The 24,204-nt window shown below is 39.7% G+C and overlaps 1 protein-coding gene across 1 annotated transcript in view; it reads right to left on the reverse strand.

Annotated features, from left to right (window-relative positions):
• TTLL11 (tubulin tyrosine ligase like 11) overlaps positions 1-24,204 on the reverse strand; it is a 46,569-nt gene that overhangs the window by 14,829 nt on the left and 7,536 nt on the right. Inside the window, exons 3-6 of the mRNA XM_034067719.1 lie at positions 23,338-23,471; positions 17,350-17,925; positions 16,648-16,743; positions 15,991-16,109 (exon numbers count right to left, since the gene is read on the reverse strand). Coding sequence (XP_033923610.1) covers positions 15,991-16,109; positions 16,648-16,743; positions 17,350-17,925; positions 23,338-23,471 — 925 coding nt within the window. The remainder of the gene's footprint in view (positions 1-15,990; positions 16,110-16,647; positions 16,744-17,349; positions 17,926-23,337; positions 23,472-24,204) is intronic.

Genomic DNA, 24,204 nt, shown 5'->3' on the forward strand with positions numbered 1-24,204 from the left:
CCAGAAGGGTGAAAGAAATGGAGCCCACCAAGTTTGTCTGTGAGTTGGCAAACACATTTTAGGTGACTCCAAGGACAAATTAAGAATGTACTCCATCGCCTTGCCATTTGCTTAACAAAAGCAAAATAATTTATCAGATTCTTGAAGAAGTTCAATCCAAGCCCCTGCAGCCTGTCATCTACAATCCCAGCAGCTCTCATGCCCAGCCATCTGCTCAATGCAGCCTTTCCATTTGCCATCCCAGGAGTATTATTTGTTTACTGCCTATCATACTCTAAGCTCCACAGACATCAGTCCTCTTTCAGAGAAGGATGGTTCAGTGCTTCTTCAGACTGGGTGGGTTTCTTACAAAAATAAACACTTCTCATTAAAGATTAAATAGCTTTTGAAAGAAAACAGAAGACTCTGCAAGTCTGACACCTTAACACATTGCTAATGAATGTTTGCAAGATGTTGAAACATTGTGTGGATCCTCACTTGCTCCACACCAGGGACACAAAGTGATGGATGAGAATACTTCTGATGTTTTCAGATCATATGCAGAGAAGACTAGAGCCACCCTTCAAACTCAGAACCTTACACAAGCTCATGTGCTGTCCTACACATTTTGTGTGGGAAGAAATGAAGTTTGTATGAGGTAAAGTCCAACAGCCACACAAGAAATGACACTTACTGCAGTTATCAACAAGTACTATTCAAAGACTAACACTTCTCTTTCAAAGGAGTTGTACAGAGCTCTCCTGGCTAAATCATCATGGATCAGAGGAGTTTCTGAGAAACATGTATGAAAAGAAGCACTTAGGTCTTCAAATCAGAAGTCAGAAAGGCTGGGTTAATTCCCTTGTATTTTAAACTAAAGCTCAATCCAATAAACCATTTCAAACCTCATAACCAAAACTGAAAGTGCTCAACAGTGACACTGTGATTAAAGAGTTTCATTAAACTCCTGCCTTACTAGGTGATGACTGGAATCAGTGCAGCAGCACAGCATAGAGAGAAGGGACATCCTTTAGAGATACAAAGCAGATACTGCACACACGGGATGAACATCTAACTGTATGTAATATTTGCACTTGAGCTCTGTTTTTATTTCTATAGAGCTCCCTAATACATAGTTTAAATCACTGAAGAAATGCATTTGAGGAGTCTCAGATGTAAAGTGCTGAAAAAAGTTATTTTCTAGTTATTAATTGAGATTCTTTATTTCCAACTTTCTAAGAATAATGGTAATATCAGTCTGCATCAGCTAAAGATTTATTACTTTCAAAGTAACAGGAGCAGTGAATGCTCATGCTATTACCTGTCATCTAGTCTGAGTGCTGCAGAAATACAGCATTACTACAATGAAATAATGGATAAGCAATGCAAAACCTGCATCAAAAGACTTCATTCCACTGTAGCAAAGAATTATTATAGAACAAAGATCATTACGTATTGTCCCCAATACTTCACTTTTTCTGGAGGTAGCTTTTATTATTCCTAGTAGATTTATTTGTGTTCACTATTTGCTTTTAAGGTACTTATGTGCCTCATTACTCCTCCAGAGTTTCCTTTGTTTCTCTAGGAAAGTGTGCCTTAAAAATAGCTATACAGGATAGTGCCAAGGCAAACCAGTTGTAAAGCCTGATGATGTGTATGAAACCAACATTAGACCACCAAGTGCCTTACAGTAGAAGAGAAAAAAATCTGAACCCCATGGAATTTCTTCCCCTGTGGAAATGATTCTTAGAAAGCAGTTGTGATTATGGTAGGACAGAAAAGGAGCTTTACCCTGTCATCCAACAGCGCAGGAAGCAGCAGTGCAATTGCTTTCTATCAGCAGTAATCCTCATATTAAAGGTGAATTCTACACACACAAAATAACACTACTGGTGATTATGCTCCATGTGGCTTTATGCTTTCCTTCTGTGGCAACTGGGTGCTAGGCAGTTTTATGGCTCTCATTTTTCAGAGACTAGAGACCAATTATTACTTAAAAATAAGCCAATCAGCTCTCCTGCTAAAAGATGACTGGCAGCAGAAGTTAAATTATAGAGAACATCACTGCCCCCAATACATTCATTTCTGTCACTCTGTCACTGTAAGAATTTACAGCAGATAGATATAATCTCTTTGAAGGGGGATCAAGTCATAGAAAGTACAAGCCTAGTTTTAAATAGAACTTTAATTTTAATGAAAGCTTCAGGGAATGATGTTTATGCTGCTTATCTTTCATACCTGGTGATTAAGTTAATTTATACTTAATGGAAGAGGATATTTCTAATCCCCAGACAGGCTCAACATCTGTCTGTGACTATGTTTTTGGAAGCCTTAAGCTGCTTGTGATTGATGTAATAAAACCAGGATCCTGCAGAACTAACACCTGAAGGATATCTGTAAGAGGGAAAATGGTTTTCTTCCTGCTCAATGCCTGTGCTTAACTCAAACCAAAATTCCAAGCCCTTCATTTTGCTGTCCCTTTAAAACCTGCTTTGCACTCCCTCACCATTAGTATGTGAGTACAAACAGGGGAATAAGCAAACAGTTCTCAGACATGGTTATGATCTAATATTCATACTCATTATGTGCAGTATCTGACAACACAGAACTTTCTGATGGCCTGAAGCTAATGAGAGTAATAAAGCTCCTACAAAAAAACAGAGCAATAATCTCCATTTTTCCTTCATTTCTCATTCCATTCCATTTAAGACCAAATGTTACCAAAATAAATGCCTGCATTTACCCTACAGTTACAGCAGGGAAAAAAAAGTCTTGGAGAGCAAACATCTTGCCAGGAACAGAGATCATTGTCAACCCTATGCTGCCAAATCACAGTATTCCTGTACAAGGCAAGAAAACACACAGCAAAATGGTATTTCCAACTGCTATGTATATCCATGTTATTTTAAAGGGATGCTCTTCCAGGGAGGAAAGCAGCTACCAGAGATTATTACAAAGCAGTCCAGGAATACTATCACACACTGGAAAAACCCATGGAGGTTCCAAGCAACAAAGAATGGAGGGAGGAAGACCTAGAATGCGAATGGAAGTCAAGTGGCAAAAGAAAAACAAAAGTGCTTAATCTAAAACTGTTCCTCAAAAATGATAAGTCTCCCTGGAACAACTTGCACTTACACATTAACCAATGATACCGGAAACATGTTAAAGCAGTGCAGTAATATTTAAACTCCAGTACTGTATCAAGTACCTTGTAAGAATGTGACACGCATCATTATCATCTCCTCAGGTCTAAAACCCCCTTGTTATATTAAAAATACCCTCAGAAACCTTATTAATGCTGTATCTTTATATTAAATTGTGAGTATAAATTGTTTCCCTGCAGTAAAGCAGCAGAACACTTTGAGCATGAGCAGCACAAGCTGGACCCATTCCATGGCTCTGTTCTCTGACATACTTGTTCCGCAGCCGTTGACTGGGTCCATCCTGGCACAGGTCACTGCCCTGATGGCCGGGGAACAGGCAGCACAGACAGTTGCTCAGGCAAAGCAAGGCTCCAGATCTAGAACAGCGAACACACGTGTAATGTAGCACCACACCAACCCACGTACAAAGCATGGAACAGCGAATGCACTTAAAACACAGAATCACAAGAAGGCACACTGAAGTTCACTTTCACAAATCAGGAACACGCATTTAAACTCTGGCACTTTCTAGCCACTGAACCCATCTAAGGAACAAGTTCCAGTTAAGTGTTCATGTGGAAAAGTTGAGTTAATAGGAGATTCTTGCATTTCCCTAGTCTGTCTGGTTTTATCTCAAGGAATCTATTGTATTCATCTATCTCTGTCTTTGACTTCTGTGGTCCCTTAGGTTGATTTTGCTTCTCCCTCCTCCAGGTTCCCCTCTAAGGATTGTCACACAGCTTACATGTATAGGACATACTTGTTAAGGAATTATCAAGCCTCTAATCCTTCTTGTTTTGGTATTTTCTTGAGAAGGTATTTTCTCCTACATCACATTTTGATACCCCACTTTAGGGTTTATTGAGTAAAGAAAAATCTAGGGAGTCTTTATTTTACTCCAAAGGATGAAAAAGAATTGAGATCTCAGCAATTTCAGCTGCATGCAAAATTCAGCAAAAGCAAACCTGTAATGAGAAGAAAAGGATCTTTTCTATCTCCCTCCACGTATCTTAGCAGCTTTACTCAAAGCCTTCTAGAAATAAGAGGGCTTTTTCAAACCAGAAGAAATTCAATTAATTTCAGAACTGAGCTGCCTTTTCTAGTGTTCTCCTCAAACCACATATCCAAGCCAGTGAAAGCTGCTGGCTGAGACACACGTTGCAGTCAATGAAAGGTACCATCAGTTACTTCAGCCTGCCATAAGAAAAGAATGGATTGTGTTTTGTTCAAACTAACAGTTCCAAACTTGGGCTTTCATGTTCCAGTGCAGTGAATTAATGGTTTGCATCAAATGGAAATGCAGAAATGAACTGTGTTATTTCTTATAATGACATGGGCTAATTAGATCATTCAGTCTGCTCTGTAACTCACAGCTGTACCGACACTGACGACTATCTGCTCCAAGTTCTCCCATTCTGAACCCTGACATCTCAATACATTGCCAAAACATAACTCTTCGAAGGCATTTGCATGTATGAATTTTCCACTGGTGTTAAGGGATATAATCCATGCATTAGCATTCATTTATTCCATTTTACTGTTACCTTAATAAAACACTGTTATATGGCCCAGGAGCCCTACTCCACAGGAATTTGTTTCTTTTATTAGGAAGGTGATGTACTTTAGTATGCCCTTGGCTGATCGATTTGTTATAACATCTTCCTGCTTGCATGAAATCTTATTTTTTTAAATCAATTTGCTTGTGGGTTGTGCCATCCCTGAGAGAACACAAAGTACACATTGCAGCTCAGCAGCTACACGAGGAACTTACAGATATTAACTGGAAAGCAAGACAAAGTATTCAAGGCTCACCCCACAGATTTCACGCTGTCAAAGCTATTACACTTGATTGTAGTTTTAGATACACGTAACATACAGATTGTAAAGATGGCAAGGAGACAGGTAAGAAATGAGACATTTTTATACTGGGTACAAATACACACATAGGCATGCTGCATATACAGGCATATACACAAATATGCATTAGGTATACTACCATGTATCGTTATATTAAACACCTGCACACATATTCTATGAAAACTATCTGATGGGAAGCAATTTAGTACCAGAAAGATTATAGAAAATTGGCAGTTCCTGAAGTTTACATTATAAACTAACTGGAAAAAATTAATTTAAAAGTGGAGCTGCATGGAGCTCTCGGAGCGAGCCCAGAGGAGCCCATGGAGATGCTGTGAGGGTTGGAGCACCTCTGCTCTGGAGCCCGGCTGAGAGAGCTGGGCTGGGGCAGCCTGGAGAACAGAAGGCTCCTTAAGGGGAGACCTGAGAGCAGCTCCAGTGCCTAAAGGGGCTGCAGGAAAGCTGGAGAGGGGCTTGGGACAAGGGCCTGTAGGGACAGGACAAGGGGAATGGCTTGAACCTGCCCGAGGGGAGACTGAGCTGAGATCTTAAGAAGTTCTTCCCTGTGAGGGTGGTGCTACTACTCCTGCAGTAAGTCAAGATATCACCCAAAAGACTAGATTATGTTAGCAAGCTACAGGGTGAGCAGAGGTGAAGATTATTCTGCTGATAGCAGAAACTCAGCTCTAATGATTAGCATATTGAAGAGTCAGGCAAAAAACAATCTGCACTCAAGCCCAACTACTAATCACCCTCCCTGTATGTACATACAAATACAGTGAACCCACTTGGACACAGAAGGCTCACACATATGCTGCCTCTGCCCTACACTTTAAGACAGAGAGAAAAAAGGCAACTTCAAATCACAAGAGCTTTCCTGTACTGAAAACAGAGGAGGAAATGATAACAAATGCACAGAAAGAAGACAGAGTGCTATCTCTTAAAAATGTACTTTAAAAACAACGATGCAGTTTTCTCAACAACAAAGAAAACTGCTCATTTTCCTCCTCCTCTTTGCACTAGACAGGCTGAGATTAATGCAGTCAAGCAGAGGAAGAGAGGACATGGCATTTGTAGAATGTGTACAGAAAACAAAATAAACTTCTTTCCCTATATGAGGAACAAATTAGGTTTCAATCAAATCAGTTTTATAAGCAGAAAGTTACTTCCTTATGTAGAGTGTTGCTGGACAGCCTGGTTTCCAGTTAGCAAATTACACCATGTCCTCCTCTGCCCTGTACTCTCTTCAGTGGATTCATTAGGCACAAATTCATTTGTTTAGCTTTTACTACACAGCAGGTTTTCAACTCAAGAGTTAGCTCAGATTAACACCCTTTGACAACATGTACTGCACTTGCAGAGCTGGATGGATGCCTGGATCACTGAGGCAGAGAAGCCCAAAACAACCTGAGACAAGTACTGAAAATGAGCTGGAAATTAAGCCCTTGTCCAACACAAAAACACAAACCTTTTTCAGGCTGAAGAGATGTCAGCCTTAAAGAGTACACACAAGAAGCCCTGAATAGTGGAAATAACATCTAAGAACATCAAGGACTTCTCTATCATATTATTTTTGCAAGCCAGTTTACCTCTGAGGTAAAAGGAAAAAGTGAATGGCCAGAACAACTACAGTAATTTCACTGTCTGGAAGGTATAAAGGGCTAACTCCACAAAACACTTACCTAAGCACTTAAGTACTTCACAAATAAGGCATAAATTGCTATTTGTTTTATATCCTATTCAATGTAAATTGAGCAAGTTTCTGACCATGCTTAATGTGAGTTTTCACTACTTTCAGCTAAAGCTTGCCATCAGCAATGGCCGGATACAGTCAACATCTGTACACAGCAAATCTCCCAGGGATGCTTTGAAGTATTCCTGAGCTCATGTTTAAAGAAGAACAAAACCAAACCAACACAACACAAAAGGAGCTTACTCAGAATTCAGTCAAAGGAGGAGCACACACCAAAGGAGCTCCAACATTTATGCTGTCAGATACAGAAGGAGGCTTGATCAGCTGCCAGTGAAGCAAGGCCTTTGTATTGCAGCTCAGTGAAGCCTCTTGCCCCAGTCATTACTGCTGGCTATGAGGGATGCAAAATACAACGTGCGTTACAGCAGACTCTGTTACCACTCAGACTCACTTACAATCTCTATTAAGTAACTGTATTCAAAGATGTATTTAGACTCACTGCCTGCACATTCATTTTTATGCCATTTGGAAGGAGACTAAGCAGCCACCCCACTTTATTCCTGACCTCCCTTCTCCTGGAGCAAACCTTGAAGATCACAGCAACTTTTGCAGCTGCACCACAAAGACTTGAGGAAAGTGACATATTCTGATGAAACCTTCCTTGTTCCTGGACTTTATCACAAAGGTTTTCATTTAATAATCCTAAGAAGAAAAATACAGAAAGATTTCTTAATGATCAACACAGGTATTCACATAGTATTACATTCTGAGAGATGCAATTGCTGCAGCACGCTTTTATGTATTAGGATGTTTGGAAAGTTCAGATTTTATGGGAACACTCTTGACAGGTCACATTCCTCAGTTTATTTCCAATCCCTTCTCTATCACTCACTAGAATTCATAAAGAGCAGAAAGAGATGCCAATAAAAGTGTAATTAGATTAACTGCATCTCAAAACGTGGCGATTCAAGCCTAGTTGGACAAACTAGTCTCCTTTGGTAATTTGGTAACATAACCCCAGTTACTGCAGAAGCAACGGCTGCTTTGGACCAATTCATTTCACAGGGCTGAAAATGAAACCTTCAAAAATTATTCAGCCCATATCAATTGACACTTTTAAATAACCTGGTCCTGTCATCAACTTGCTTGCAGAGTACATTGTAAGCACTTCCAGCTGTCCCTTAACATGGCTCATTTCAAGAGATGCAAAATAACACTGAATTCACTCTTTATGTGGAAGTTAAAATACAGTCTTTACATTCAAGATGTTGGTGCTTAGAATACAATATACGAGTAAACACAGACCACCCTGCAAAACTGGACTGTGAATAACAAAATGGGATTAATCTGTTGTTAAGCATGGGGTCATTTAGTGACATGTTTGTGTGCATCCCAATGATATTCCATGATTTCTCTGTTTTATTAGCAAAGGACTAAAAATGAGAAGAAAATAACACCAAAGAATGACACTAAGAAAAACCCCTTTGAAAATCCCAACATCCCAAATATTTAAAGAGCACACCATGTACCATATATATCCTATGCTGTATAGCAAATGTAATGGCTCTACACACTGGATGGGAGAAAGCAAAAGATAAAGAGCTCAATAATGACAACCAGGCTGGCAAAAGGTACAGAATGGTTTGCAAACCTTAGCAATCACCAGGAATACTTACTGAAGAACACAGAATCAGACCTAAAGTCTTCCAGAGAAGAAAACTGAAGCTTTTCTGTCATACTTCTATACATCAGCAATACATAAAACTGACCTCATACACTGCTAACAGGCCATACCCTGAATGCTATTAGCTTAGAAAGACTGGCAGTGCATGGGAGAAGCAAGACATCGTCCTCTTTTCACAGAATGAAAATGGTAACAGGAGGAAGATATTTTGTCTAAAGGTCACTGAGTAAAACTGGCTGAATCAGGAACAGAAATTGCATCTTTTATGTCCTACTCCAGAGGTATTTTCACAAAACCAACTTCCCTGTAATGGTTTGATAAATGTTGAAGTGAATTACTAAATTCCTGCTGTATTTACGTAAGGATATGGTGCTAGCTATTTTTGAAGAAACATTATTGCTCATGTATTTATGCATTAGTAGTCAACTAAAACATTCCAGATTACAAGCTACTTAAAAACTAAAAGATCTGACCTTTCTATCAGCAGATTTTGTTTTCCATGCTAGGACTGCTGCCACAGCACATTCAAATTATGTGCTACTGTTCTGCACCCTGTATTCTATTTTCTGTTGTATTAAACACTCTTGTGGCACTCTCCTCTAAGTGGCTCTTAAAACCAACATAGATCTGTTCTGTGAGTCAAGCACTACCACATCCTTCCTTTCCAGTCATGGAGGGACATCCCATATTGTAGCTGGTAGAATTTCCAACAGGGCCTGTCTAATCAATACAAGTAAGGTTAAAAGCTCTGAAGGATGAAGCAGATAATTGGAAAAGCAAGAACAGAGAGCAAAGATCAAGGCACCTGTACCATTTGCTTCACAGAACTGAAGGGAGTAGCTGAAGCTAGTTCTTGAGCAGGATGAGAAATAGCAGTAGAAATAAATACTCTCCAACTACAGAAAAACAAACATTTCAATAAACTGAACTGAAGTTACATTGACAAACATCACATTTAAAAGTCTCCCTCACATGTCTAACTCATCAAAAGCCGCATGGGCTAATGCAACGGACAAGAATTGATTCTAAAGCTGGCAGACTGCCTGATGAAGGAATAAACCAAAAAGCCCTCTAGGAAAGAGAAAGGGTCTAATTCAATGTGCTTTCAAAGGGCTCTGACAGAATGATCCCGAATATGAATGCTGGGTCATTTTGACTGATGGAGAAAAAAATTGTGTCAGCCTCCAAAATGAAGCACAGCAGAAAGATCAATCTGAAGAAAGCCACACATATGAGTTTATACACTCTCAGGCAGAAATAAGGCTTGAAATGAAGAGGTGGTGCTTGAGAAACATTTGAATAGCTGAAAACCTGACCAGACTTCCAAGTGAGAGCAAAGGGATAAGGAATCAACCTAAAGCTCTAGCCGTCAGCTCATAAAGTCAATTAGCAAATGGAAAGCAAAATACTGATACTACCAAAGCCAGGTTTAGTGCGTGCTTATTTTTATAAGCACTAAACAGCCTGTACAATGCAAAGAGCACTGACAACCCTGAGAAATGAATCCCTGGGGAATCCTGTACAGTTATGCACAGAAGCGGAAAGTAAGATACATTACAACATTATTTTCTGATCAGCAATAGCTGCAACAGCAGTGTTCTCCCATCCAATCTCTCCACGTGCTTGTGCACTGAATTTCTGACCCTCTTAAACAACCCCTGTCACACAATCATAACCTTAGAATATGTATAGTGAGATAAACACAATAATCAATGGCAAGAATGACTTTATCATCATCAAAATCTAGGATAATCATACACTTGGGACATCTTTACAAAGTATATTTTCCTATTTCCATTAAACATGACACAAACATCAGGGGAGGTTATGAAATTGGATTTAAAGAAATCTCTGGAAACTAAATGGAATACGGCTGCACAGGTTATTTCCTAACTTTTTTCCCCTTCTTTAAGGGAAGAACCCTAACCCCAACCCTTAAGAAAGTACAAAACTGCTTCCCAATAGCAAGAAATGAAGAATCCACACAGCAGAAAAAAAGAACCATCTTGTTTTGTGCAAGAAAACCGTAAGATCTCTTGGGAAGCAAGTTCTGCAAACCCTTGACTGGAATTTCTTCCTAACTCCATAACACTTGCAGATAAAGAGTCAAACTGACATACATTAATACTTACAGGGTGCTCTCTGAACAGAGTGACATTCGCCAGTGTTTGGCTGCTGATCTTGCAAAACTTTGAGAGACACCACATTGGGGTTCTTCCTGCTCAGAGAATGAGTTAATCACACCCGACATTTGCTAGAGCCACAGACTCCAGAGAAGAGAATTGTACCTGACATATATTTAACAGAAGGAAAAGATAATCAGAATATCATAGGCTGACTTCAAATAGAGAAGTGATCGGTACAGCAAATAGCACCCAAGGAAAGATAAACTAGCAATGAAACGGAATGCCATAACAGGTAATAAACCCAAAGCACTCAGTTTTGCGGCCACAATGACTTGATTGGTTTTGTAATAGCCATAGATTAAATTACATTTCATTTCCAAAGTGTTCCAATTCTTTCTTCTGTCAGTGGCTATTTCAGCGCTGAATAAAAGCCATTCTATCACTTAGAGGGCTGCAGCTTCTTCATCTCTAGCAAGTAAAAAGCAGATTTTATTCCATGAGCAACTGGAATGTCACAATACTATGCTTTCTTTGTCAAAAGAAAGAAATGCTTCCTTTCTGTCTTGAAATATGTAAGAAACTAGGCATGTGAATGCAAGAGATCACACTGGGACACAGAATAAACAACAGCAGCACAAATACAAAGAAGTCTCTTACAATGCTAATTAATCCAGCAATAAATAAACTCGGGCACAAACATTCCTCACAGGAAAGCAGGTCATTAGCATTGATGAAATGATAGAAATGATCTTCATAAGACATTTAGAGCAACCCGTTCCAAATGATACTCACGCCTTGCAATTATACCACCAGTCAAACACTTTTCATCTACCATCCAGTGGAGAACATACAGTATTTGCATACAAGACTGAGATTCCTTTTTGCTCCTCAAATTTAATGGAATTTTAAAAAGAATTAATTGCTAACAATTAAACACCCAAACTAACACCTTTTACTGCTATAACCAGTCAAAATCAAGCACAGAAACCCAGAAGTTTGTGAAACCTCTTAAAATGGATTTTCTGCTGGAGGTGCAACATCAACACTGATTTGCATCAGTGATCATCTTAATTAAACTGCTGTTTACATAAGTAACCTTGATTTACTTTAAATGTTGTTCGGTATCATTAGACCACTCATTTAATTGTGCACATTTCCTTTAGCTGAAGCCTCCTCCCACCTTCAGCAGGCTGTGAACAGCACTCTGCTACAAGTAGTAACCCAGAGCAAATGTAATCCTATACAAGCTTAAGGCGCACATTTCTCTTGCAGTTTAGTAGACAAGGTCAGACCCAGTGGACACAAGAACAGCAGGAGACATCTAAAGAAGCTGCAACTTTAACATAAGTTACATGTAAGGAGGAAAATAGTTACTTGGAAGCCTTATACAACTTTCTCTGTACAAACATTAAGGAGTATGTTTCAGACCCTTACGCTATACTAGATGTAACGGGGATTTCACTCTTCAAGCTGGGTGTAGCCAAGATTTCTGACGATGCTGAATGCATACCTTGATCCTGTGAAGGAACATGTGCCACCTCTGCTATACATGATGCTCTGAATGTGTTAAGTAAAAAGAAAACTACATTCCCTACCTTCCTTTTGCTACATTTCTCACTCAAGGAGGAAAGCTCCCCCCTGATGCTGCAGTGACCAGCTGGCTCATGTAATGCTGAAAGTCTTCACTAGATCATAAATTTGAAACAAAAGAGATGAAAAACCCCAATCTTAGATGGAACAAAACCACCAGGATAACTCTGAAATGAGCAGTGGCAGATGCTCAGAACAGAAATCAAGATCAGTGGCCATCACTACCTCCTGAATTCACTCCGTAGTAATGCTAGAATAAAGTAAGGTTTGTTCAGCAATATTTACAGATTTACAGAGCTTAAAATTCCATCTTTCCAAGAAAAGAGCTCAGCCACAAATGACTGTGCTTGTTCCAGCGTGTCATCAGCATGGATGATTGCAATGATCTGCTCAAGGTTTACAGTCCATGAGAACAGCACTGCCACAAAAACAAAAGCAAAGAGTAGGTATCTTCCAAATTATTTATTGTTTTAATTTCCTAATTATGAGTGAACTTGGAGTTCCAAATTCAGGATGCCCAAGGATAATAGGACAAGTCTAGAAATCACAGCTAGGGCAACAAGGGCTCCATATTTCTTTTCATAACCATCCATCTTCAGCTGATTTCTTGTTTCTTTTATAAAGAGCAAAACAACCAAACAAAACACCCACCATGTAGTTGATGAGTTGCCTCCTTTCATTCCAAAGGGCTACCCAGGCTCTGCTAGGGCAGGCAGAGCCAGGCATCAATCACTCACCCTCTGGGTTACAGAATGGCTTGAAAACAGGCTAACAAAGTAACCCATGGGGCTGCTTTCAGATTCTCCTCTTGCGGGGCTCCGAGCGGTTGACATACATCTTCACCCTGCAGAGCAGTGCATGGCTCCAAAGCTCCCTATTAATAGCTCCTTGGAACTCTGCTGTCACCAGACTTTGCCTAAAATCATGCCAGTGGAAAGGCTTTGGAAGCAACAAGGAAATTAATGCAGCAAAGCAGGACATCAGTGTTCATCAGGTTACCTACTGCCTTCAGGATCCCTCTCAAAAGCGGCACACGTGCCTGGGTCACTTTTTATCCTACTTTAAGTCCTTACCTTCTTTGCAGCATGGAAACCCACAAAACCTTCTCTCATCTCTACAACAGAAGATACTTCCTCCACTTAAAAATAAAATCAAAATCTTTGCATGAATGTTAAGTTTCTGTTTAAACATGTTACATGCACAAAATATTAACCACATACACCTCAGTACTTACATGGCCCAAGCCAATTCTTACAACTCAGAAAAGATCATTCATATGTGGAACAACAGCCACTGAGCATATTTAAGCATCTTCATTTGAATGTGTATCACTGGAGATTTTCAGTGACTAAAGGAAATTACTAGTGGTTGGGGCATGTAGAGACTGGAATTGCAGTCTGAAAACCAAGAGTTATGTATGGCACAATAAACTGGTCTTATTCAACTTAACTTTCTTTCAGAATTACACATCATGTGAAAGGAAGGAGGAAAAAATCATCAAAACTCCATAAAGATGAGGAAAAATGAAATTAAGAATATTTCTGAGCTATTAATCTTTCCTGATAATGAAGTACTTGAGGATGACTCCTGAAACTCGCTTTCATTTAGATGCTTCATTTATTTTAATCTGGGAGATAATTACAGGGAAATCAAATCCATCTCTACAGCAGAATGTTTACCTGAGATGCAGCTCAGACTTCGCAGTATTTCCCCTGTGTGTTCGAACCCAGCGCTATAGATATCATTAAAACTTTACTCAGATTAATGTCCATTACTTAATGAGCCTCAAAACTGGAGTCTGCAATGTTTGCTGCTGGTCAGCTGTCAAAACAGGAATTATTTCCTATTTCTTTGCTATTAATAGGCCAAATGTTGCTTTCCCTGCTGGCAGGCACAATTAAGACCAGCAAAAAGATTACAATGGGTAGGTGAAGTAGTGTCCAGCAGTCTATTTCTAGCCAATTATTGAGTTATTATCTTTGGCCTGCAGACAGAGGAACGATGCCATTTATCTGCAGTTACCTGTAGGAGTGTTTGGAGAGGGAATGTGGGAGCACACATCAGAGCTGGCTGAAATGCACCAAAACAAGCGAGAGGTGGGACACAAAGCAAAAGCACTGCAAAACCTTTGCTAGCGAAGGCAAGGCAAAAGCAACCGGTGCTCAGTTCCTGTCTTTGATGTGAATCTCCATGGGTGATCAGAATGAGGTCCTTCACATGAAGCTCACAGTAAGATCGTGTCTCTCCCAAAGTTGCATGCACCATCCCCAGTTCAATGAATAGTCACCTGGGAGTAGAAGGGCCAACTCTCACCTGAAGGGTGGGGGCAGTTGTCACCCATGAGTTCCTGTATATCCACACAGAACACGATCAGAAGATTGCCCTTTGCAGCAAGAAACAGGACTGACTTATGGTGAAGACATGCAAATATTCATCAACAAGATGCTCTGTTAACCAGATTATCCATGAAAAAAGCTGCACCACTGATGAATTCTTCTTGTGACCAGCCAACAGTTTCTCTCATCACACACTAATCCTGTTATAAATTATTCAGGACTTGAAATGTATCAGAGAAGAACCCTCAGCTGCATGAGTGTTCCACACACACCAATGTTCTCCAGGAATTTATTTGTAGTTAGCATTTTCCTTTTTTCCCTATCTAATATTTAGCTAATGAATGCCTGACATAACTTCAGCATGAAAAAAGACATGACTAGTTACATAACTACAGGTTAAAAATGCTCTTTTTTCAGCTCCATGCACTGAAGGAATCTTAAGGGTGAAGGTTAAGTACAGGCCACACACAGTACAGATGGCTTTCCAAGACATTCTGTACGCTGACCACAGCAACCCCTCTGTGTGGCACTGCCTCTGAAAGAATAGTTTGATCTTATAATATTACTACAATAATAAAGATTTTTTTAAGTATTACCAGTCATGTCTTGTTCATGGGACTCTGTCTACAAAAGGACATCAGGTTTGTGCTTGAAATCATTACAGAACGTGAATAACATATTTAAGGTTGCCACTAAGCACCAAGAGAAGAACAAGATCAATATTTCAGTATGAAGGCAGGCCTATAAGTAAGAATTTCTAGGGGGAAAAAAGAAATCTCCCTTTCATATCTCCAAGCAACTGCTTAAAACAAGGTATTTCATCAAAAAAGAAGACACTATTTCTCTCAGCCTGATCCCCACCATAAGCAGTGCTGTACAAGCTGCTCCAGGCAGTTCCTCTCATTTCTAGATCATAGATCTAACTATATTTATTATCACAGATCAAGCAAGCAATTTCTAAATACAATATTTATACTTTTCAGCTCCAGTGGGGCAATTCATTCAGAGTAATTGGTGATTTTCAAGCAAATTAACACACAAAATTTACTTCTCATGACTTCGCAATGGAAAAGGGGCCTCAAGTAAAAGTACAAGTAAATAAATCTGAGTTACTAATTGTTTGCATCAGTTCTGAATCAAAGGTAAGATAGTCTAAGGGAACTGATAAACCCCGATTTACTATCAGTTTGTGGACGTTTTCAATTCCTTGAGTACTTGCATGGTTCCTTGCATGCTTCCACCATTGCTCTAAGAAAGCAGCACATGATGTGATCAGAGCTGAGCTGTGAGACTATCATTTGGTGGACTTGCTGCTACTAAACACAGAGTATAACGAATTGTTTTCTTTGCCTGATCTTCCCTTGGCAGATCCACAAACTCAAATACTCTTTTTTGTACCACGCCACCAAATCCATATTCTACAAGCTTTTCTGAAAGAGTTACCACTGTGGATGCAGAAGGAGTCACGCAGACAGTGGGAATGCATCATCCTGGATAAACTGACACAACTGGGTGAAAACAGTTCACTTTTAGAACTACTACAAGGTACTGATACAAAATAACTCAAAGTCAACACACTCACTGGATATCTTTTCTCTTTTTATTCTGAGGGTCCATCAGACGAAGAGTGTCTCTGATAACAGCTACTTTCACTTCTTCATCAACGGGGCTTGGGACGTTTTCAAATACTCCAGGAGAAAGCTTTCAATTACAAAGGGATGCAATTAGTCACACAGACCTGAAGATTATTTATTCCACATTTCCTCAAACTTCATGCATGTCATGTAAGTTTTAAATACACAATGACTGACTACAAAATACTTCTTACAGGATACACAAACACCTTCATATTTTCAGTATGATATTACAACATTTTAGGGCAATTTTCTCTAGTAAATTGAAGTATTAAGAAACAGATTCCTGCCAATGTTACCATTTGTATTATGTATACAAACATGAAAAAAATGATTAGCAATCCCCTAAAACACAATTAAGCCAACTGCAGGGGATGATGAATAAATGTATTCATGACAAAGATGATGGAGAGCTTTCACAATTCCAATAAGTCATATTTGCAGTGTATAAGATTAGCAATGATTTCAAAGCAGAAAATTACAGAGAACCTTGGCAGTTTCATATTAGTAGACAGCTTTCATCTTTCAAACAAGGAAAAAAAAGACCAGAAAACCAAATCTAAACAGTTTCATTCCAATATCACTGTCATTTTGAGAGGTCTTACCTCTTGCTCATGTTCTATTCTCATGCTGGGGTTTGCATTTACTTCAAGTAACATCGGCTTCAAGTTTTTCATCAGGAGAATGTCAAACCCTAAAATCTGTACATAACAAGCAACGTGTTACTTCAGTTCTACTCAGTCCTTTTCTAGAGAACGTAATGGTCATCCATACGGCAACGATCAGGAGGAAGAAATATTTGAGGGACAAAAAAGAAATAACTAAGAAACATGCCAAATTGCTGAACAATTCCTGAAGCCATTTGCCTTCAATATTAATGGCTACTTTCATACTATTCCCATCTCAAAATACTGCATCTGTCAACGTGGAATCTTAGCACCTATGACAAGTGGGTCTTACAACTGCAATCATCTTAGCAGCATTAGGAAGCTCCAAAGCTTCATAGTTACAACATCTAAAAGATGGAAACAAGTGAATACTGGTATTAATGATTGATACCCATTGAAAATTCTCCATATATGTTTATGCCTAATAGTGACACAGGTCAGGAGATCGAGATGTGTAAGGTAAAACCTGGGGGTGAGAAGAACCTAAGGTCTGAGCTAATGCAATGCTACTCAGTGTATGCAGTACACCCAACCAGTGATCAGCACAACTAGAGAAAGCTTTTAGAAATGGAATTAAACATCAAAACAATTAACCCATGCATAGAAACAGCAGCATTCGTGGCAGGAATTCCAACCTACCTGGAAGCAAGTTGGTCCAGGCTTTCCTGCTGGTATGTCAGACTGATAGTAAACTTTCAGTTCTGGTGTCAGTGCAATAATTGTTTTTATCACCAGTGAAATTATATCTGACCACAGCTTTTTGACATCAGCTCCTCTGGAAGACAGCCTGCATAGAATGCTGGAGAAAGTCCTCTTGCTGCCAGTGTTCACACTGTCAGAATGGATGAAATTCCCACTATGGATATTTAGTGAGTAGTTGGTTAAATGCATAAAAACCTGGTGCAAATTTTTTAGTGTGGGTTCTTGGTAGGGCTCTGTACAGAATCTAGAAAGTCCATCTTTGGCTATATAAATCTCTAAGGGTTCTAAAGATTTCAATAAGACATAAAGACGAATATCAAACTTCAGTTTGTCAACAAGCAGTGGTTTGCAGATGTACTCCTGGACCACAGCTGGCCGGCTCTGGATGCTCCCTGTCTGCCTGATGTCACTTGGGTCTTTAATGAGGTAGATTCCATCCCCCTGGCACCCTCCATCAGGTTTTACAATAAAAGTGGGCTTCCAGGATGGATCGCTGTCTTTCATCATACGAACCTGGAAGGAAAAGGATGACACTGAAAGACATTTAACTGAGGAAGGGGAAAAGGGCTGATGAAAACCAACAAATTGCATTTATAAACAGAAATAAACAAAAATAACACAATCACATCACTACAGCAGTAAACACTGTGGAAAAAGGGGTAAACAGCACTGACAAGCATAGAGACAAAGCAAAAATCATGAGTAGGGAATTAGTAGTACAGATAAAAGGTCATTTTATTTAACAAGCCATTGTATAAACTACACCAGCAACTTCTTTTTAATGTTACACACCAATTTACACACTGAAATGCTGTGTATCTCTTGCACAGAGAAATGCTTCCAGTTCACAGATCTCTTAAAGAGTTCTGACAAATACTCATCACTACTAACAAGTTAAATTAATAGAATCATTCCAGAAACGTTTTTTTTCCCAGAAGAAATACGTTACCAATTGAACTTACTACACATGGGTGATGGGAGATGCCCCCACTAGAAAGGCAATAGGAGAGAAGAAATTTTGACACCTACTAACACTCTGTGAGCATGCATATAAAGGTCACCAAGACACAGAAACAGCATGAAAAAGGAGAGAAGAGGGAAAAAAAGAGGAAGAAAAAGGTCAGCAAACCAGTAGCTTTCAGGATCAGTTTCTCTCCATTGTTTGTAGTGCCTTGCCATGAAAGAGTGCTGTTTGTTAAAGTCAACTTTAATACTTTGTAAGAATGTCGCTGGAGGACTCTGTGACCTATTTCTGTGTTGTTTACAGCAGCGTGGACCTCAATATTCGTCTATCCAATTCTCTTGGTGCTTTGCGATATCCATGAGTACAGTATAAGCCATTATACCCATATCTCAAGGGTTTTTTTCCACACTGTGCCCTAGATTCTTGGGACATAGGAGGGAAAAAGGTTTAAATGGTTCACTAATAGAAATTATGGTAAGAGTGATGGGGAAGTATCCGGGGTTTGTCAGAACCTAACTGCCCTATAGCACTGAAAGGGAGCCCTAACAAAGAATGCAGCTACAGAAAACGCAGGACACAGGCTAATACGTTTATCAGCTGCTCATGGGATTTGGAAGAATAAAGCACTTAAAATCTGTTCTTTTCAAAATGGAGGGATGTCACAGTAGAGATCACTCTTTTCTTGCATTCACATGTTTTACAGCACCAGACCTGCAGCTGCTATTCTCTCTATTTAGCCAGACACTGCTGAACAGAGGCAGGGATCTGGTTTTACACAAGCCTGAGGCTTGCCAGCAACAACTGAGATTGTCTTTAAGAAGCCTGAGGATACAAGCTCACCAAGAAAAAACCCAGTCAATTGCCACTATCAGCCCAGGCCTGCAGAATGAAAGAGAAGAAACCAGCAGACAGGAGAAAGCTGAGCACCAGTGAGATCATGGTGATTTTCAGACAGCACCTTCTGCTGCACTACCTCAGGCTGCAGACCTGCACAAGAGCTCTGCCAGCCACAACATTCCCAAGGTCTGAAGGACTTCTGGCTCCATCCTATCCAGTTACTTATTTCATTGAGAATCACACTGCTAAAAGCCTTCCTATTAACTACAGCAGAAATTCAAGGTTAATTATTTAGACTAGGATTTTTGCCATGGCCAGGTGTCACACTAACGCAGTGAAAGATCCTTCTTCACTACAGGTCACTTTGAGGGATCAAACGCCACAGTGGAGATCAGGCTACATAAACTGCACATGGATAAATAGGTTCGAGTAGATTAGCAGACCTAGATGGGCATAGAAGGAGAGCAGGATTTATGCCCTTGTCTTTTTACCACTGCAGAATAGCATTCCCCTGATGTGATATTTCCCTGCATACTTGAGGAGCTTCTCTGGCTGTTAAAGTCAGCTTCCCAGAAAGATTCTTCCTTAATCTTAAACCTCCGTGACTAAACATACCCTACTATGACTCTAGTTGTATGCATGAAGTGCCAATCATGGTCTACGAGGGCAGAAAGTAATAAAGAACCTCTATGAAACCAGCCAGGGCAATCTGCCTCCCATTCCCACGTCTGCTGTTCACGCCTCAGGCTACTTCTGCTCTGCTACAGCAGCACCTTTTCAAAACAGATAAAGCTTTCTGGGAACTATTGTTACAGATGCAACAGCAACCTGCTTTTGAAGCACTGCAGCTTAACAATCCCTGGTCTCATAGATCTCATACTTAACTCTTTCCACTTAGCTGGAAAAGAAATCATTTTTCCATCATTTTCTAGTCCATGTTAAATCCAAACCTTACACTTGGCAGATGAGCACAAAACAGTGGGGAGATAGGTAACAGTAATCCAGAGTCAGTTTGGGTTTGAGCCGCTTGACTCTCTTGAAGAAAGCAGATGGTTTCTTCATCTTCAAGGAAATTTCTGAGTCACCTTCAAGTTCTCCACAATCCCAACTATATTCTTGCAAAGTCTCATTATGAGGAAGCTTCTCCAGGTACAGAGAATTTAGTCATATAAGAAAATCAGTTCATACAAAACGGGGTATTTCTGTGTACTGAGCTTGACAGAGGAAATTATCTTTAAAAGCACATTAACAGTTTACAGTCCACAGCAAGAGGGGAGTATGATGTGTAAAGGCATGAAAATCTGATCCAGCTGCAGGTTTGCCTTTGGTGAGGAAGCACAGGCTAAATGCACACAGAGTTCTGAAAAGCATGCATACAATGGGTGATAAGATTTGACAGCACAAAGACTAGAATATTCATATCAATGCCTAAGAGGTATCTAAAAGCTGAAAACCTGATTAAACCACCAAAAATATGCTGTGCTGGAAATCAGACTGTCCAAATCAGATTCTTATTAAAAATTAATCATATTAGGCCTATTCATCATCCTCACAGACAACACAAAGAAGGCAGCATGAGAGCAGTAGAGGCCCTGGTTTGAATCCCAAGCTAGTCGCTTTTCAGAAATGGGAATTTCCTATAAGAAATAAGTTTTTAGCACACAGATTCCAACAGATTCATCTCTGGTAGTGAAGGGGTGGTTACCATAGCACCTGACCAATTTGCAATTCACTTTCTGTTATGCTGAAATGTCAGTATAAAACGGTTTAGAAGGTAAAAAATAGGTGAATAGTGAAAAACACCTATCACCAATTCATTCCAATACAAATTAATTACCATTTCATTCCAATACAAATGATACTAAGGGAATTACCATCTTGTTGGTATGTCCCAAATGAAGGTCATCCACAAGCTCAAATGTACAGCTTTCTCAACACCTACTGGCTTTTAAAGCACAGAAGATTAATATTAGATGAGCCATAACATTTTCCACCTGGATTTACAGGAAAGTGGGAAAAGCCAACAGCATTTGATTAGTTATTGATACAAATGTATGCTAATAGTTCATGATCCTGTTTACAGAAGTGAGACACAGTAAGAATACCTGAGACAGAAGTTGTCTTGAAACGTTACAGTGCTTCAGGAGGAGGCAGGGAAACTGAAGGTCTCAAGAGTTTAATCTTTCAGTTGTCATTTCTTTTACAGGCAAAGCCTCCAGGTATTCATGTCTCAGTCCAGCCCTTTGTGACAAAATCCTATACCACAGACAGCACCAAACCATCTTCTCATGTCTAAGCTACACCTACACTGATAGAGATTTTATTTTCAGTAATTAACTATGCCCCAAAGGACATGAATACTAGTAACAGTGAAGGTACAGCAACACTAGTTTGAGCATGACACATCTAGAATATATACACAGTAGCTGCAGCCCAGAGCAACACAGCTTTACTTCCAGAAGTACCAGAGATGCCTAAATCACCTTGTGCTCAGGGAAATATGCACATGACATTCACATAGTCAAGTGTATGCCAGTTCCTATGGGGCTATGTCTAACATGCAGGCACTGCCAATGCTGTATTTGACTCGTTTGTGAATAAGCTGAAAATTCAGTCTCCAAGAGCTGATGTTTTCAGCAGCATTAAGGTCCCTTGGTTGTAAAGCAAACAAACCTACATACGAACAAGTAAACAACACAACAGACTGGAGAGCTCCTACTGATAGCTCAGGGAACAAGTGAAAAGTGTTGTGAACCATTTATGGTTCACAGTGATTTGGAACGTTCTGGTTTGTAGTTTTTCTTGTTTTGGAGGGGTTACATTACAAACTTGTGTTAAGTAGAACATAAACTCTTACAACATAAAATATGTTTGATAACAAGAACTATGCTTTTCTCAAACACAGATGGAAGAACATATGCAAAGGAAACTCCTAGGAGTGTGTTACTGGACATCTGTTATTCTTGGAACAAAAAACGAATCATTTTTCACTCCAGCAACCGTTCAACCAGAGAAAAGTATTTATTTGCAGTGCCACCTGCTGACAGAGTGCAGGTCTGTGCGTGGAACCGGAGGTAGACCACGTTGTTACCAATGCTCAGTTCATCAGCGCCTAGCAACCAAGACATGGATGATTCCCAGGAGAACCATCACCAGAACCCCCAGTGCACCATTCTGAAAGTTTACTTCCAAGCCATTTGCACTTATTTACCTGTCACTGCTAAATTGATTGGATAATTTACCTTCCTTTACAAACCGGTCCTGCCTCTAAAGCAATAAGGCTGAAGTACTGTTGGGATTTTGTTGCTTTTTATTATTAGTGGCAGTGCCACAGCAGTGACCCAGCACACTTGAAGTGTATGTATTAAAGGATGTTCATGGATTTAACTGGATTGTGGATATGGTAACTAGCTAAAAAGTAACACACATTGCAGAAGTCTATTAAGGTCCATACCTTTTTCTCTCCCTTTTCCACGCAGAGCATACTGTGGAATAGAAGAATGCACTGGGTGGGTCAGAAAGGGTTAAAACAAACACATACAATATTTTTATAGATATCTGCAACAACCAAACACCAACACACAGCACCAATTCTTCCCAAAAGAGATGAAAAAGAATGGAATTTTATTACATTCTGAATATTTAAACAACACAACTACAATCTGGTGAGAGAGTCAAACAGTCTTTCAGGAAGGTGTGAGTGTATTTAACATAGCACAGTACAAAATGCTCTTTTGAAGGATTTGGATAGAACAGGCTTGATGGACTAAAAAGACTTCAGTGACAATGAACCTGGTGAAGTACCACACCCAATACACTGCACTGCAGCTTCCTCAGCCTTTTTAAACTCAGTAGAAAATGCAGGGAAAGGGCTTATGGTTCTACCATATTTACTATTCAGAGCTCTCTTCTGGCATTGCAGAGATGTGTAACTGTTCTTAAGCTTATTCCAGAATGTAACAAACAAAAGCAGTTCATCCAAACTACATCTGATACCACACTGAAGATGTCATCCCCAGCACCCAAGTGGGATTTTAAACAACCTGATAGGTATGAAAAAGTAAAGAATGCCATGGTGACAACACCCAATAAGTAATACTATTTTGAGAGGAAAAGCAATCTACCTCATCCACAAAGAGGGGAAATTCTTCTGGCAGAATCCAGGATCGAGGATAGAAGTTATATTCAAGCGGAAACAGATCCTGCATTGTTCGCACTGCCCGACTCAGGGTAACTTTTCGTACCATCTCTGTCATACCTGGGAAAAGAATACACAGTGTCTAAAAGCCATGGAAAACCTGCACTGAAGCCTCATCCTAAAAGTAAATTGTTATACTATTACTCATGCTACTGGCAAGGCACTCTAGTCATTGCTTTCATAAAGCTGAAAAGCTTTTAAAAGGTAAAAGCTGACAAAATATTTGGACCATTCCCCTGCTGTATTTCATATTATAGGTATTACTGTATCACATTAGGAAAAAATCAATTACCAAAAATACAGCACACAATTATAGAGCCAAACAGTAACTACAATCTTTGCCATAATCCAAAATAATGGCCCTAGCCTGCTACTGTTCCAGAAACAGGTGAAACATGTCATCTAAATATAACCAACTACTCTGTGTTTACTTTGCATTCATTTAAGTAACTATGTCAGAAAGAACAGAATGTTGTGAGGAGCCCAACTTTGCTGTTTTCCTGCAGCTTTGAAATGTTCCTGGGAATCAGGTCTAGTTCTGAAGGACTGGGTTGGACAGCAGTGCAGGGCACCTGCTCACCAGGTAGAAGCCAGAATCCACAGAGGGTAACATTCATCTAACACAGATTTAAACCACCAGAAAACTACACTGTCCACTACTTGAGCGTGAACTTCTCACAGCCAGGAGAAAGTCAGGGTAAATAAAAGCATAAATTTCTGTATCTGAGGGCTCTTATTCTCACAGCATACAAACAGCAGCAATAAATCTGAAGTAAAGAGCTTAGATAAGTCA

This window comes from Melopsittacus undulatus, chromosome 11 (assembly GCF_012275295.1).
Source record: "Melopsittacus undulatus isolate bMelUnd1 chromosome 11, bMelUnd1.mat.Z, whole genome shotgun sequence".
Lineage (NCBI taxonomy): Eukaryota > Metazoa > Chordata > Aves > Psittaciformes > Psittaculidae > Melopsittacus > Melopsittacus undulatus.